This window comes from Ambystoma mexicanum, chromosome 8, assembly GCF_040938575.1.
Source record: "Ambystoma mexicanum isolate Mex_15411 chromosome 8, UKY_AmexF1_1, whole genome shotgun sequence".
Taxonomy (NCBI): Eukaryota; Metazoa; Chordata; class Amphibia; order Caudata; family Ambystomatidae; genus Ambystoma; species Ambystoma mexicanum.
Window position 1 is genome coordinate 131,918,493 of NC_090929.1, and position 15,511 is coordinate 131,934,003.

The following is a 15,511-nucleotide window of genomic DNA, read 5'->3' on the forward strand; positions in this document are numbered from 1 at the left end:
TGTTGACCTCTTTTTTCACATCGACAGGGAACATCCGCCAAGGGCGACTTTCTCCCTTAGGCTGTTGGGACCAACTAGCCTCGAGACCTGCTTTATTTTGGCTCAACCCCCTTCCTGGGCTGCATTTTCCCGATACCCGGGGTATCTGGACCATCGAGTGCGTCGTCTTCCAAAGAAATAAACCGGCTGAAACTTTGCTGGCTTCTGTAGTGTCCTACAGGAGCAGGAAGTCCCTGCACCAGAGTTCAAAAACGAGTGACTGAGGAAATTCCAACCAGGGATATTTGTTTCTCCTTGGTGCTGAGAAAAAGGCACCAACACCACAAAGAGCTGCTGAAGTGAGTGGAATCCATTGCTGACAGGTCCTTATCCAGAGTGCTGCTGCAAAAGCCAGCCAATGTCGTCTCACCCACCCCCCCATTCGTCACCATAAGGAGAATGAATCTGGTGTGCATCATGAAGGAAGCCAGCTGGAAAATCTTCATCTTTACAGTACTGTGGGGATTGGGGTGCAACTACCTTGTACCATTTCCAGTGCTTCCTGGCTTGGGAAGTGCTGTTTTCACGCATCTAAGAGATGACCTCCACACACTTGTGCAGACATTGCAGCTTGTGCACCATCAGGTAGGCACCTCTTGAGCTGGAATTCTTAAAGAACTACCGACTGTGTGAATAACCTTTTCTCTGAAGAACTGCATCAAAACTAGAACTACCCACTTGGTTATCCAGGTTCCCTAAAGGCTACTCTTCTCAACCCTATTGGCTTTGGCAGTGCTGGTTCCTCCATAGGTTTTAAATTGTGTAACACGTTTTTCTGCTAGGAAACACTACCTACATCCCTGGGGGGGGGGGGGGGGACTCATGTAACCGTTGCTTAAGTGTGTTCTGTATAGCTCTGAAACTTTTCCCAAACTCAATGTGTAAAGATGATGCATATGTTCTATTACTGAACTTTATTGATGTCGCTCTGTATGCTGGAACTGTGTAGCATAGAAAGAATTTACTCATCTGCATTATTGTTTCTTATATTAATTAAAATAAATCCATCTTCCATTGAATGTTAGTATTAGCTGCCTTTTTTAGTTTGATTTGCCTTGTGTATATTTAACTAAATATTTTAATATGTCTAAACGTTTACTTATTTCAGTGTACTGCTCTACAGCTCACCTTGCCCCTCCTAAGACGAGCCTGGCTGCTCAACCACTCTACCGACTTGTGAAATGCAGGTCTATATTAAGAGTGGGTCCCTAATACCAAGTCTTGAGAAGTCCCATACCAGTTGGACTTTACAAGAACCTACCAAACAATGTTGTACACGCATTCCATCCTTGAGGGCTGCCGCCCTTTTCAAATGTTGGCTATCCTAAGTCGTCCAGTTTTCTTCCTCGTTATCAAAGTTAAATTGGAGGGAGATGAAGAAAGGAATACATTTCTGAAAAGTAGATGCAGTTCCAAGCTCAGTAATGGGTCATTTGCACCAAGCTATTCACCCATAATTCCTGTAATTTGCCTAACAATTGCAAAAATGATTGAAAAAAAAATGATGTCCTGGACCTGTTTGCACCTGCAAGGTCTGACTATCATGAATATTCAGAAAAGCAATGCACTGCTACATTCCCTCGGCTCTTCTAGTTATGAAATCACACATTGTTCTTAATGTTTCACAAAACAAGCAATGCCACATTGCAAAAACCAAGCCATGGTACACTTTATAAAAAATGTTTTTACATGCTGACTGCCTAAAGTTACCTACTTTAGCATTTGAAAATAACCAAGAACAATGTGGTGAGAATGCCAAGCATACATTAGGGCTGACCCTTTGAAGGATAGTTGACTTGCACAGGTCACAAAAGTGTGCAGTTCTTAAAGCAGCTACTGAATTTAGGGCACATTTAGGAAATTAAAGGGTGGTTTAACAAAGCGCAGTAGGAAATCTATGAAAATGTTACAACCAAGAGAAAACGCTGAATGTCCTACCATCCCTCAGGTGTCATGATAAAAAAATGGTACCTCACTGTCCCCGTCCCCAAAGGAAATGGTTAAACCATGGGTATGGCAAATGCTCTGGAAAGGGTTTATTGGGCCTTGTGTGCAGCCCATAGATTTGAGGCTTGGTCATTATGCCCACAAAGAAACCAGGAACCACATACATTTTTTAAAGACACCTGGCAATACAAATACACCCAGTGTGCATTGTTGGCGCAAGAATTTCCTATCCAGACTGCATGGCAAATGCAAAAAAGATGGACCTTCCTTCTCACGTTGCCGCAGGTTTCCCAATAAAAAATGGTACCTCACATACGTGGATCCACTGGCCTGGGCCGAAGGGAAAGAGCTAAACTGACAGCATGGAAATGCTCAGTGAAGCATATATTTGGGCTTGCAGCAAGTGCATGCATTGAGGGCTCTGACCTCACAACCAGCAAGGAAAGGTAGGAACTCCATGCAGTATGAAAAGGAGAAACCAAGAGGAATCCAACTACATGTTGCGTTTATTTATTGCAGAAGAATGTTTACCCATAATGCACAGCAAATGGGGAAACTCTGGAAAAATACAATAGTTGGATCATTAGCCATTGAGAAACCACATAAAAGTATGGGGAGCAAAATAATTTTTACAGGCCCATATTCCCAGATAAAACTGTACCTCTTATCTGTGGGTGCACTGGTGAAGTCAGGTGCTCTAGGAAAACCAGATCGACATTTTAGTCTTGCAGGCAGGGCAAACATTTAGGGCTGGGGTGTCGCAGGCACCATGGAAAGCGGGAACACCATGCATTTCTGAAAAGACGCACACCATTTTGAGACATTTGTGACCAGGAAACCATCGAAACGCACGTGCAACACATGTCCTACCACATTCCCACGTGTTCTGATGAAACCGATACCCGACGTGTGGGTGCACTGACCTGGGCGCAAGGGGAAATGGCTAAACCACTCGTGCACCAATGCCCTGGGAAGACAAAATCCATTCTGAATTTGGCCTTGTGGACAACCTACAGATTTGGGCTTGGGGTGTCACGGTCACCAAGGAAAATGGGGGAACCTCATGAATTTCTGAAAAGACACTCGTGGGAATCAAGAGACATCGGTTGTATGAATCGTACTCCAATTTCTTACCCAGAATGTACTGCAAAGTTGCAAATGTGACCATAACTACACTATTTTCAACACTTGCCACTGGAAAACCACCGAAAACATGTAGGCAGCAACTTTCCCAGGTTCCCACAGGTGTCGCGATGACAAAGGTACCTCAGATGTTTGGTTGCACTAACCTGGCCACAACATGCAAAGGCTGAAACACTGGTACACCCAACACCCAGGGAAGACCAAATCGGTACTCTATTTGGATCTATGGACAACCTGAACCTGATAAGGGTGAACACGCTGCATTTCTGAAAGACACCTGTGTCCATAGAGGCATCACTTGCGTGAATTGCGCTACAATTTCTTATCCAGAATGCAGAATGCAAATGTGACCGAAAATACACTATTTTCACACACTTGATACTGGGAAACAAACACATGGGCAGCAATGCTTGTCCTTCCTTCCCAGGTTCCCACATATGTTCCGACGAAAACAAGACCTCCAATGCTTGGGTGTGCTCACCTGGGAGTTCATGTTAAAGGACATTTGTACCGCGCACTATCACCACCAGAGTGGTCCCCTGGCGCACTGGCGGCTCTGTAAAAAGGGAGGGAGGGTGAGTTACTGGGAGAAAGCAGGAAAAGTGCAAGAGTGGTGATGTGCTGTTGGCGGCCTCAGCCCGGTGGGTCCGTTGACTGGGCCTGGGGTGTTTGCGGCTGGTAGTCGTTGTGTACTGTTGTGGTAGCCTATGTGTGTTTTTGTTGTGTTGTTGCAATGTAGTGAAGTTTGTGCGGTTTGTTGTGCTGTAGGTTTGTGGTTGTGTTTGGTTTGGAGTTTGAGAGGTGTGTGCAGAGGGGGGAAATAGTTAGTGGAATTGGTTAGTTGGCATCTCTATCCTGAATTGAGGCGCTCGGCTTGTGTAGTCTCTCCTGATGCGCCTCTGATCTGATCTGGGCCCATCTTGCATTCATTGTCCCTTTCGCATCTGTCCCCCACCTCAACCAGCCTCCCTCACAACTCCACCTGTCCTCTCTTCCTACTCCTGTGGCCAGAGCACCTGCCAATGTCCACCATTAGCTAGTGTGGTGCTTGTCAATATTTTGACAATTCAATTGACACTTGGTACCTGGTGGCAACTAAGGGGTGGGGGGACGAGGTTGTTGGTGGGATTGTCTGGGGTAGTTGACTCCCATCTCCATGGGTGTCACCTGTGTTTCAGTCTAACTGGCATCATCCGTCCCGGTACTGCAGGAGCTTCCCTGTCACTTCTGGGGCTGTCAGTGTCCTTTCCAGTTTAGTCATCTTTTTTTCTCTGTTTCGGTTTTCAGTTTGAGTCTGTGGTCTTGAAGAGCCAGGTTTTTAGTAATTTTCTGAATTTGTGGTGATCTTCCGTGTTTCTTATCTCTTTTGGGATGTTCCAGGTTTTTGCGGCTAAGTGGTAGGAGGTGCCTCCAAGTTTTTTCTTAAGGTATGGTTTTAGTTCCAGGCAGACTTCGTTGCTGGGTCGGAAGGGCCTCTTTGGTTTGTAGACTGTTTTTCTTTTGAAGGAATTCTGCTCCTTGTCCTCCGATTGCCCTGTGCGTCATGCACATGGTATTGAAGGTGATGCAACGTTTTGCTGGGAGACGGTGTAGTGTTTTTAGGGCAGGAGTGATGTGGTCTCTTCTGGATAGTTTGAGTAGTCTGGTGCCGCATTTTGGATTCGTTGTAGTTTCTTCATGAGGTATTCTGGTATTCCGTTTGCATAGTCGATTCTTGACATGATGAGGGCGACGATAGTGAGTGTTTTGTGCGTGAAGGAAAGGATTCTTCTTGCCGCGTAGAGGAAGAAGAAACATTTCTTCACTGTTTATTTGTGGTTCTAATGTTAGGGTGTTGTCCATCAGAACTCCCAGATTCTTTACTACCTTAGATGGTGTTGGTGCGGTTCCCATTTCCGTTGGCCATGGGATGGCGGTTTTGTTCCCTTGGTCTTTGGATATGATCATGATTTCGGTCTTTCCTGGGTAGATTTTCAGGTTGTTGCCATTCATCCAGTTGAAGACTTCTTTCAGACAGTCAATTAGATTTGAGTGATCCGCTTCGTTGCCTTTGATTTTGTAAATGATTTGAGGGTCATCTGCGTAGTTGTAGCAAATAATGTTGTATTTTCTGAAGATTCTGATGACCGCAGTCTGGTAGATGTTGAAATATAGTGGTGATAGTGAGGATCCTTGTGGAGTGGATTTGAAGGGTTTAATCCATACGGTTTCTGTTCTGTCTGTTAGGAATGATTTAGTCCAGAGTAGTGCTGTGTCTGTTATGCCTATGTCTTCTAGTCTTTTGGTCAGGGTGTCATGGCTAACTGTGTTAAAGGCTGCGGAGAGGTAGAGTAGAATGAGGGCTGAGGTTGTGTATGAGTCTGCGTTAGTTTTAAGGTCGTTCCAGATGGAAAGTAGTGCTGTTTCCGTTCCTCTTGCTGGTCTGAAACCGATTTTTTGGTCTAGCAGGTGGTGTTTTTCTATGTGCTCTTGGTTGATTATACATAGGTTTCCAGGAGTTTTGCCGGGTAGGGAATGTTTGAGATTGGTCTGTAGTTGAAGAGTTCTTCTACGTCACCACTTGTGTTTTTTAGAAGTGGCTTGATATAGGCTGATTTGAAGAGCATCGGCACAGTCCCTGTTGCTAGTGATAGATTTAGCAGGTTTCTGTAGTATTCTTCTGGCGTTCCTTGTGCGAGGATTGATTTGTAGATGTCCGGGGGACAGGGATCCTTGGGTGATCCAGCTTTCTTGCTGCGTTTTACCAGCATTGCACATGCCTCTGCTGATATTTCAGGAAAGTTTTTGAGTTTGTGCTGTGGTTCTGTGTTGGGTCCGTTTGGTTGTATGTTGTGGTTGGTTGGTCGGTCTTTTTTTATGGTTTGTCGGATGTCATTTTTTTTGTAATTTTTTTTTCTTGAAATGCTCTGCCAGGTTGTTGCAAAGTTTCTCTGAGGGGGTTGGTGGTGTTATCGCAGCCTGGTGGGTTTCTCATCTCTTTAACAATGTTAAAAATTTCTTTTTATGTGTTGGTGGCATTGGTGATTCTGTCGTCATAATGCCTTCTCTTCGCCTTTTCAATTTCCTTCGTGTATGCGTGGGTTTGTTTTTAGGTGTTTTTGTTTTTAAGTCTGGGTTGTATTCTTTCCTCTATTCCAGTTCCATCTTTTTGTTTTCTTTTTTCATGGTGTTGAATAGTGGTGTGAACCATTTTGCCATTGCTCTTTTTTTTTTTTGATGGGGTGAATGGTTTATCTGGGGCGATCTTATTTATTGTGTCTGCAATCCATTTGTGTAGTAGTTCCGCTTTCCCGTCTAGGTCAGCTAGCTCTAGTTCTGTAGTTGAGGGCTTGGTTAATTCCAGTTGTTCGAATAGGTTGTTTTCGTTGACGTGTTTCCAGTTTCTTTACTTGGGCTGGCATGGTGATCATGAATGGGATGATGAGGTGGTCCCTCCACAGTATTTGTATCGGAAGTGCCGTGGTTTTTCATTTGCAAAAATTGCGTCGAGAGTGTCCTGCCGAGTGTGTGACCCCTTTTACTAGTTGTCGTAGTTTCATGGTGGCGAGTTGTTCAGTGAGTGAGTGGTGGGAATTGGTGTGACTGTCTTCAAACCAGATTTTCAAGTCCCCCAGGATGGTTAGGTGTTTGTGGTTGATGGCCAAGTTGGTGATGGCTTCTATGAAGTTGTCAACAAAGGTTGCATCATATGTCCGTGGTCTCTACACCAGGATGAATGTGATGTTGGTTTTTGGACTCGTTGTTGGGTGTATTACCATCTTTTCGCAGTTGAAGATGTTGAGTGGTTTGTTCGTTTTTAACTTCAGGTGTTCTTTGAATGCTATTGCGATGCCTCTTCCCTTTTTGTTTTTCCTGTTTATTTGAAGGCTTTTGAAGTCGGTTGGAAGGCAGCTTTGGAGTGTGATTTTGTAGTTGTCATCCAGCCATGTTTCTGTGATGAACAGGATGCCAATGCCAATGTCATCGAGTAGGTTGAAGATCTCTGAGTGTTTGGACATGGATCTTGCGTTTATTAGATTGCAGTGGAGTTTGGAGGTGTTGTTTGGTTTGGACTTTCTTGTTGAGTTCGTCTTATCGGTGTTGAGGTTTCCTTCCTGGTCGATCACTTGTTGGACCATAGGTTTCGGGGTGTCAGCGTCTTCAAAGAGTTCCTCTAGGTTCTGTCTTGGGAGTTTTTCATCGGGCTCGTCTTCCGGGAGTTGTTTTTCGATTTAACGTTCCTCTTGCTTTGGTGATGTAGGGTGTTAATGCATCGGTCGTGTGTTTGTTGTTTTTTTTGTTATCCTTCTGCTACGTGCTTGTGTTAGGTTATTTGATGTTGCTGCTTCTAGCGTTGGGTTGGTTTGCTGCGGGGACCAGTTGTCAGCGAGGTAAGGAGTTAAGTAGAGGGATTTTTCTCTTCTCTCAGTGTTGGTTCGGTTTTTGTTCCTGTCTGTGGGGGTGCGTTCTGTAGTTGTCTTTCTTTGTTGCTGTTCTGGAGTGTTTGTTCTTTCTTCTTGTCTTGTTGTTTTCCTCAGAATGGGTCGTTTGCGCGGCATTATAAGATTGATAGTAGTTTAGTCTGTTTGGTGATGTCCAGCCGGTTCCGCTTTGGTCAAGTTGTCTTGTGGTGTTGTAGTGCGTGTGGAGGGTTGTCTGCCACTGGTTCGGGCCCTGTCTGTAGGTGGTATTCTGGCTGATGTTGCAGACTCGTTCAGTCACTGTCTTGAGAGGGTTTAGGGGAGGTGGATAAGGATTATATATTGGGTGTTATCGGGAGGCTCTCTTTAGTGTCCGTTTCCCTGGATGTGGTTCACTGCGGTGAGCTAGCTATGTGGGTGTGAGGGTATCTCCTAGTTGAAGAGTGGCTTAGAGGGGTGCAGCTAGGATTTACGCCTTATAAGGGGTGAGCCCCTAGTTGGGGTGTCACTCCACCGTAGTTCCCTAGTGGGTTCTGTCTCACTTTGGATTGAGGTGCTCAGCAAGTTTGAGAGACCTGTGCAGTGGGGGATGCACCTATCGGTGCAATCTAATTTCAGGCAGCGCTATTGGAGCCAGAGCCCCTGCTAGATCTGAGTGATCTGTATAGTGGGAGAGAGGCCGATCAATGCAATCTAAATGTCACACAATGCAATCTGGACACAGTACTTCTGCTAAATTTGAGAGACCCGTATAGTGGGAGAGGCCCACCAATGCAATCTAAATATCACACAGTGCAAATTGGAGACCGAACCCCAGCTAGATTTGAGAGACCTGTATAGTGGCAGAGAGGCCTATCAAATACAGTCTAGATATCATACAACAGTATGGAGGCCTATCGATGCAATCAAAATATCACACAGTGCAATTGGAGACAGGACGAGTAGGCCGGATTAGTCCGATATTAAACACTGGTTGAATTTTGACTAATTTGAGGGAGGAGGGTGAGAGATGCAGTGTGGAGTAGTCTCCTTGCTTAATATGGTTTCACTCAGTGGCACAGGTTCTAGTGTAGAGTGGTTGCTCTACTCCTAGGCCAGGGCCACTCCTACCTTACTGGTCCTTGAAGTTGATGGTTGACGGCTGGCTACTGGCTTCCCCTGCTGACACTTCTTGATCATTTAGTTATTGTTGGCTTCTTGCTTCTCCTGCGGATACCTGCAGATAAGACCTGGAGCCGTCTCTGTAGGAGCTGTCCTTTGCCTCAGGTCCATAGCCGATGGGCTGCCGGGCAAGGGGCTGCCCTGGGAGAGCTAGCTATGGGGGGGGAATCCTCTCGTCTGCACCAATCAGACCAGGGGTGGGCGGAATGGAGAGAACTAGGAAGTGGGGAAGCTTGAAGGATGCAGGGGCAGACACAGGACAGGGGATCAAGTGGATGGGTTTAGAGGGTTGCAGAGGTCCGGATGGAAAGAGGAGGCAGGCGTTAGCACGGGTCACTGGACCCAAAGGCACACGGTAGAATGGCCAATCGGGGGCGGTCGGAGGGCCTGGGAGTTGGGGCGAGGGATGGAGGAGCAGGAAGAAGGTGCCGGGAAGGGACACAGAGACACGGGGCCTGGATGCCCTTTTCACTGGTTTCTAGCTAAAATGGGGGTCGCACTGGAAGCCCCACTCGCCTGCAGAGGTCTGGGTGGAAAGGCATAATTCATTGGAATGTTCGATAAATTGGGGCCTATTCTTATGCTCCCAAAATGCACTTAGTTTGTATGTTAAGCAGCCAGCATCCCAAATCCCAAAAGCAGGGCGCACACACACACACAGACAGGCAGATTATACTGCCAATCTGCCCTTACGGAGGGCAACATCTGTTGCCCCACCGCTGGGTTCCGGGGGGAGAGAGGGCTACTTATTATACTAAGTGCCCCCCTCAAGAAAGGCATCTCTCGTGATCTAGAGGCATTGCTGGGTGTGGATAGTGATCCGCGCCCAGCAATGCTTGTGGGTAAGTGTTGTTGGAAAGGGGAGAGTCTCTCCTTTCGAACAACACCTCCCTCAATCAAAACTGCAGGAAAATGCTGAAGATCGAGGGAGAAACTTGCCTTTGTACCACACCGCTGGTCAAAATGGCTGCAGCTTGTGAAATTAGTCTCACGTCAGTGTGCGGACGTGAAAATGGAGGAAATTCAACCCCCGGGCAGAACCTCCTCAAATGGCCCTGGGTGTTGGTGTTGGATTTACAGTTTGTGCGGTTGCTGCGCTGGAGCGATCGCACAAACTGTAGTACTTAAAAGGACAAGATACCTCATCACTAAAGGGGTTAATGATGAAAGTCGAATAAACTTGAACAAACGTGGGTGATTTGATGGGATTAGAAGAGGTCCAGGTTTTTCCTTTTTTATATATTTATTATTTACCTACTTGCGACCCACTTCTAGGATCTTGGCCAAACCAATGGTCTCATTGTAAGGCGAAATTGTAGGTGCTTGGAACTGGGTAATGCACCAGTAGTGCTAAAATGAATGAATGACTGGATGTTTACGTTTTGCAGCCATCCTTTCTAATCACATTAACGTTCTTTTTACCAGTGGGTGCGTCAGGAGGATCCAGATATCCTGTGTCTCCAGGAGACGAAGTGTGCTGAGAAATCCCTGCCTGCCGACATCAAGGACATGCCAGAGTATCCCCACAAGTACTGGGCATGCTCTGATGAGAAGGAAGGCTACAGTGGGGTAGCAATGCTCTGCAAGAAGAAACCAGTTAAAGTCACCTTTGGGATAGGTAAGTAACAGGCCTGCAATCGGAGAACATCTGCATTGGTGGGTTGTCTGCAGTGCCATTTGTTACGTCAAGAAAATTCAGACTTTAGCATTAGATATGCTGGCATTGCAAAATTCATTACCTTAAGCATTGTTGGTATTAAAATAAACTCAGAAGTACGTTACTACGAGATCCATCCTATGCACATGTAAGTTGTTTGTCAAGAGATCTAAAAAGACTTGTGGTTGGTGAGAGTATGTTTGGGGTGCCAACATTAAAACCATTTAATTTGGTAAACCCTATTAGAAAGGTGGTCTCATGATCTGGTGCTGACCCGATCAAGATCCTCGAGTATTTTCTTGTAGTCTGAATTTTTGAGCAGAAACCCTGAAACTGGCCTACGGGTCCCGCAATGGTTATGGTCATTCATCTTTGTTGGGTAAGATTTTCATAGCAATGATGCATTTTCCTGACCTGTGTCAACCCCAGAACGTTTTACTTTACTGGTGGATTATTTTTCCCTATACCTCAGTGAGTGGGAACATTTTTCCACACCCAGTCTTTTACTCTTTTTATGGATGTCATTTTTAAGACTCTCGAGTCTTTTTTTTAATTTACTATCTATTGTTGCTGGGTTTCCCTTGCGGCTCCCCTTTTCAACTTTCTCTGGCTAACCTTGTGAGAACTACGGTTCCCAAGGGTAGAAAGGATCTTTGGATCCCATTTTACATTTTATTAGTTGCAACCAGCACACCCCGCCTTATGTGGAGTGCTGGGGAGATGCAATGTTTCCCCTTACTCCTTTTCACTGTAACATTTAGGTAATAGGGACAATCTTACCTTTAATGACTGGTGGCAGTGAACCTTTTAACTAATTCGGTGCACCTTTGCCACAGGCTGTTTCCACAACCCTGGTAAAGGCACACCTGGGTGCTTATTTTTCCGAAATGTCCTGGTCTTATGTTCTCGCCATTTCAGTGTTCCTTCTCCTTTTCTTGTTTCTTTCCCTGACCTCCAGGGTGGGAAAGTCCTTTATGTCTATGTTGTCGTCAGTGGGAATCCAGTGGATTCCCCGCCCAGGCTCCAGACTGTCTTTGAAGGCAGGAAGCGAAAAGTCAAACTCTGCAGCCCTTTCTCTTCCAGCCTGACTGCGAGAATCCAGTTTCAACTGGGAGACTGTCTGGCTGTCCTGAAATGACTGCCAATACCCCCGCCCAGGTTTGAGTGTTGCATGGCTGTTTGATTGGCTGGGTTCCTGCAGAAGTCTGATCCTGGTAGCTAAAGAGGTAGTCAACCACTCAAACCAAAACCGTAGAAGATGATGAAAACGCAGCCGTGACAATTTCCAGTGACAGAGAGCCTTCTGTATAACTGGAGCCTGCTGTTAGCCTTCATTCCAATAGACCCATGGGGGTTCGAAAATGTGACCGAGAGCCTGGAGAGTCCCACTAGACTCTAGCAGACTTGCATTCTGAGCCATCCCACCTTGTGCTGCAACTTTGCGGGCCTGCAATATCCCAATACCCTATGACCTCAAACCATTGTGCAGTGAAATTTTGTGGTCATCCTGCTGGACCGCCAGAGAAATTAATAGAGTCCAAAAAGCCCCCTCAACTTGGAAGGATCTTCCTTCTCTCACCAAGTGCCGAAAACCTGGAATGACCTTCCAAAGTACATACGTAACACAAGAAACAACCTACTAATCAGGAGGCTACTCAAAACTTGGCTTTTCATGTCATAACTAGAAAGACCGGCCACAGGGGCACACACACAACTAAAACATTGATGTGTGTGGAGACAGACCCTGATCCACACCAAGCAATCGACGGAAAAACCCTAAGGAAACATTCCTTGACATACCAAACGACTAACCTTGAGACAGCCGTAATAGGACAAAAGACCAAATGCATATTAAGACGAAGACAGAAACACCAGGACGATTCATCAATAGGACCATGACCCTAAACTATAGCCATTCCCAAAAGACCTAATCACGGCAGAGAGCAAGGGAATATAAAGCCCTGTACCATTTAGCTCCAATCCAAAGGGTGAGAAACAGAATTAGCACCCACATTACACTTTGTTCATCAAGATACAGCAGGCAGCACAATGCGCCATCACACACAAACCACAACCAAACAATAGCCCTAACGAGGTCACCCCACGGAAACCAAAGAACTAACTGAAAGATAGTCATGATAGGCGGAAACTAACGACTGAATACACAGGCTGACCAAGACTGATGCACTAGGCCGCCTCATCAACAGCACTCCGACCCAGAAATATTCAAAGCCTCAACCGACCGTGTCACATTAGATAACAAGATAATAGATACCAACCCAGTTCCACACCCGAAAAAAAAAAAAAGGTTCAGACACACCCATCACTCCATATAATACTCACTATGATACAGATGGATCCGCACAGCATCACCACAGCGAGATTGCCCATATGGAACCAGCAACAACCCCACCCACAGGGATACAGCTCAAACAGAACCAGAAGTATCTGAATCAGGATACAGACCCCACTAACCCAACCCTCATTTTTCTGCATACTCAAGTCACACAACAATTTCTCTCCCAGCAATCCACACGCACTTACCTCACTGCATCAACAACACATAAACAGCACCTACAGCACATGAGATCTCGCCCGATCCGATACTTGCACCAAAGCCCAGCACTCGGTGTATACCGAGCTGAAGCTGCCAACAGCACACCACTTCTCCCACTCTCCTACTCCCCTCCTCCCGACTAACCCTACCCGCCCTCCTTCCTGTTTACAGATCCACCAGAGCGCCTGGGGACCAATTCCGTTGGTGACTGTGCACTATACAAGTACCTTTAACGTAACATAACATTCACCAGAGTGCTGGACCTTGCAAACAACGAGAAGCCGACCAGCGATATTCAATCTTCTGCCTCCTGAAAAGGGCACCAAAACCACAGAACCAACCGCATCCAGCCGCGAAGAAACTTGTCTGTAACCTTCCCCGTTGATCCTTGCTTCAAAATTCCTTCCAGGGTCCTGTCTTCATAACCAGGAATCCAGTGACTGGTTCTTTGGCTGCAGATAGTCCTCTGCTGCACTCTTCTGTGCCAAGGTACTGTGGTGGCTGGGGTATTACTTACCTTAAGTCTCTTGTGATTCCTGTGCACCTTTGGGCTGTTTCTTGTGATTGGGAGTCCTCTCATCCAGTTATCAGAGCCCCTGCGGAATCCTCCTATGGTGTCTTCTCTGAAGTCCCTGAACCCTAACTAACTTTCAAAGTGAACAACTTGTTTACCCAGTCTTCCACAGGAACTCTGATTTTGCCTGCAACTGATCCCTAGCTCAGCCTGCCTACTGCTGGCTCTTAGACCACCAAGGTCCCTCTTCTGCCTCTGAGAGTACTCCTGTACTGGAATTGGGAAGGGCTAGATCAAAGAGTCTGCCTTAAAGTAGAACACGTTTTGAAAAGTGTACTTGTAAAAGACTTTAAACTCTCAGTTATTACTTCCCTTAAATATGTTCTGCCATTCTGAAAAGTGTGTATATATAGGATTTACTTAAACTTGAATAAGATGTGTGCCTTTGTAAATTAGTATTATCAAAGTCTTACTTTTCTTAGAAACTGGCTTGCCTTTCTAACAGAGTAGATTGGTTAACTTACTCACCTGTGAATTGGGTTCCCCTCTTCCCAAAAGTAATGCTGTTGGTTTCACTTATTCCTGTTGGGATAATTGTATGCGTGTCCCCAATTGGGTCTTGCTTCCCCTGACTTGTTGTTAGCCTGTCCAGAATAAGTCTGCCTAGGTCATAATTACCTTTTTACAAAAGTATATAGGTTTTACTTACCTAGAGTATAACTGTTGTAGGGGGCGGGGGGCGGGGTCAAGTGCACCATCAAAAGCTATGCCCCCATGTTGCCTATATGTTGGGATCCAGAGATGACTACACAAGCAGTGCCAATGGGGATACCTCTACTGCAAAGAATCTTCGAGACAAGATATCCATTGAGACAACTGTACATGCACACAAGAAAGAAATTGTGCTTTCCTGGCTGGGGTTCCGGAAGAAGTATGCAAAAGACTGACGTCATACGAAGTAAGAACTGACGTGCCCAGAAGAATTGTAAATAAAATGACATTCTATAAAAGTTGAAAATGAAGTTTAGAAGTCTAGTAGCATTTTGGGATCGAAATGAAGCTGCTCATACAAAGTAACACTGAAGAAAATGCATGTCATTTTACACCTGTACAGATGCAGTAACGCAAGTGGGGAAAATCGTAAACGCTGGGTATGTAGTGAATTAGATGCGGCGATGCACCATGTATACTTATAGGAATGTAGAGAACCTGGATATTCCACGATGCATACTCCTACTTGGAGAAGATTTCTGTGTGGCGCAGTTGGATTTAAAACTAATGGCGAAGGAGAAATTCGAGAGATGCCTGGCTGGCCCAGCACCAAGAAGACGAGGCCACAGTGAAATTGGACGCCTGTCCAAAGGATACAACTAACGTGAGAAAAGAACCGACTTAGTTTGAAGCAGTATGAAAAAACACTGAAGGTGTCAAGTTCATCATTTAATAGAATTAAATGCAGCAAAAGGCTCAAGAGTGGTCTCCAGTCACATGGTCAAGATCGAAAATAGCCTGGGCCGAGCTACATCGAAATCAGGAGACGGAACAATGCCACACTCCCTTTATTTCTCAGAAACGAGCAGCTTCTGCAAGGCCGAGTTCAAAGCCTTAATTGACTAGCAGACTGTAGGAGTGATGATAGATGTTGGACTAATTGGTAGGGCGGCAAGACCATGCCAACCTTCCATGCACCTGGGATGCTAGCCTGCATGCTGCTAGCATCTGGAATATTCCAGAAGGGTACAAATGTGCCAAATTAATTGAGGGCCAATAAACAATAGAAAACATCTCTGGCCAGCAACCTTCTTTCTTCAGGTACCGCACATGATCTTTGTACAGGATGAAGGCGATCTCTGCCTTCACCTCCCCCCCCCCTCCTCAATTGTTGGGAGCCCTCTAGTTTCTATAACCAATGAATCGTAGTGTATTTAGTGACGATGAAGATGACCTTTCACTTGGGGTGGGCTTAGTTGCCCACCTGAATTAGACACCCAATCACCACCCTCGGCTATATAGAACGTATACTTGGATGTTCCCTGAAAGCCAACCACCGTCACTCATAGGTTTTTGTACTTTGCCACGTAACATGACATCAG

At 45.7% G+C, this 15,511-nt stretch overlaps 1 protein-coding gene across 2 annotated transcripts in view; it reads left to right on the forward strand.

Moving 5' to 3' along the window:
• APEX1 (apurinic/apyrimidinic endodeoxyribonuclease 1) overlaps positions 1–15,511 on the forward strand; it is a 132,094-nt gene that overhangs the window by 94,515 nt on the left and 22,068 nt on the right. For both annotated transcript variants that reach the window (XM_069609466.1, XM_069609467.1), the window contains exon 4: positions 10,116–10,308. In XM_069609466.1, the coding sequence (XP_069465567.1) occupies positions 10,116–10,308 (193 nt within the window). The remainder of the gene's footprint in view (positions 1–10,115; positions 10,309–15,511) is intronic.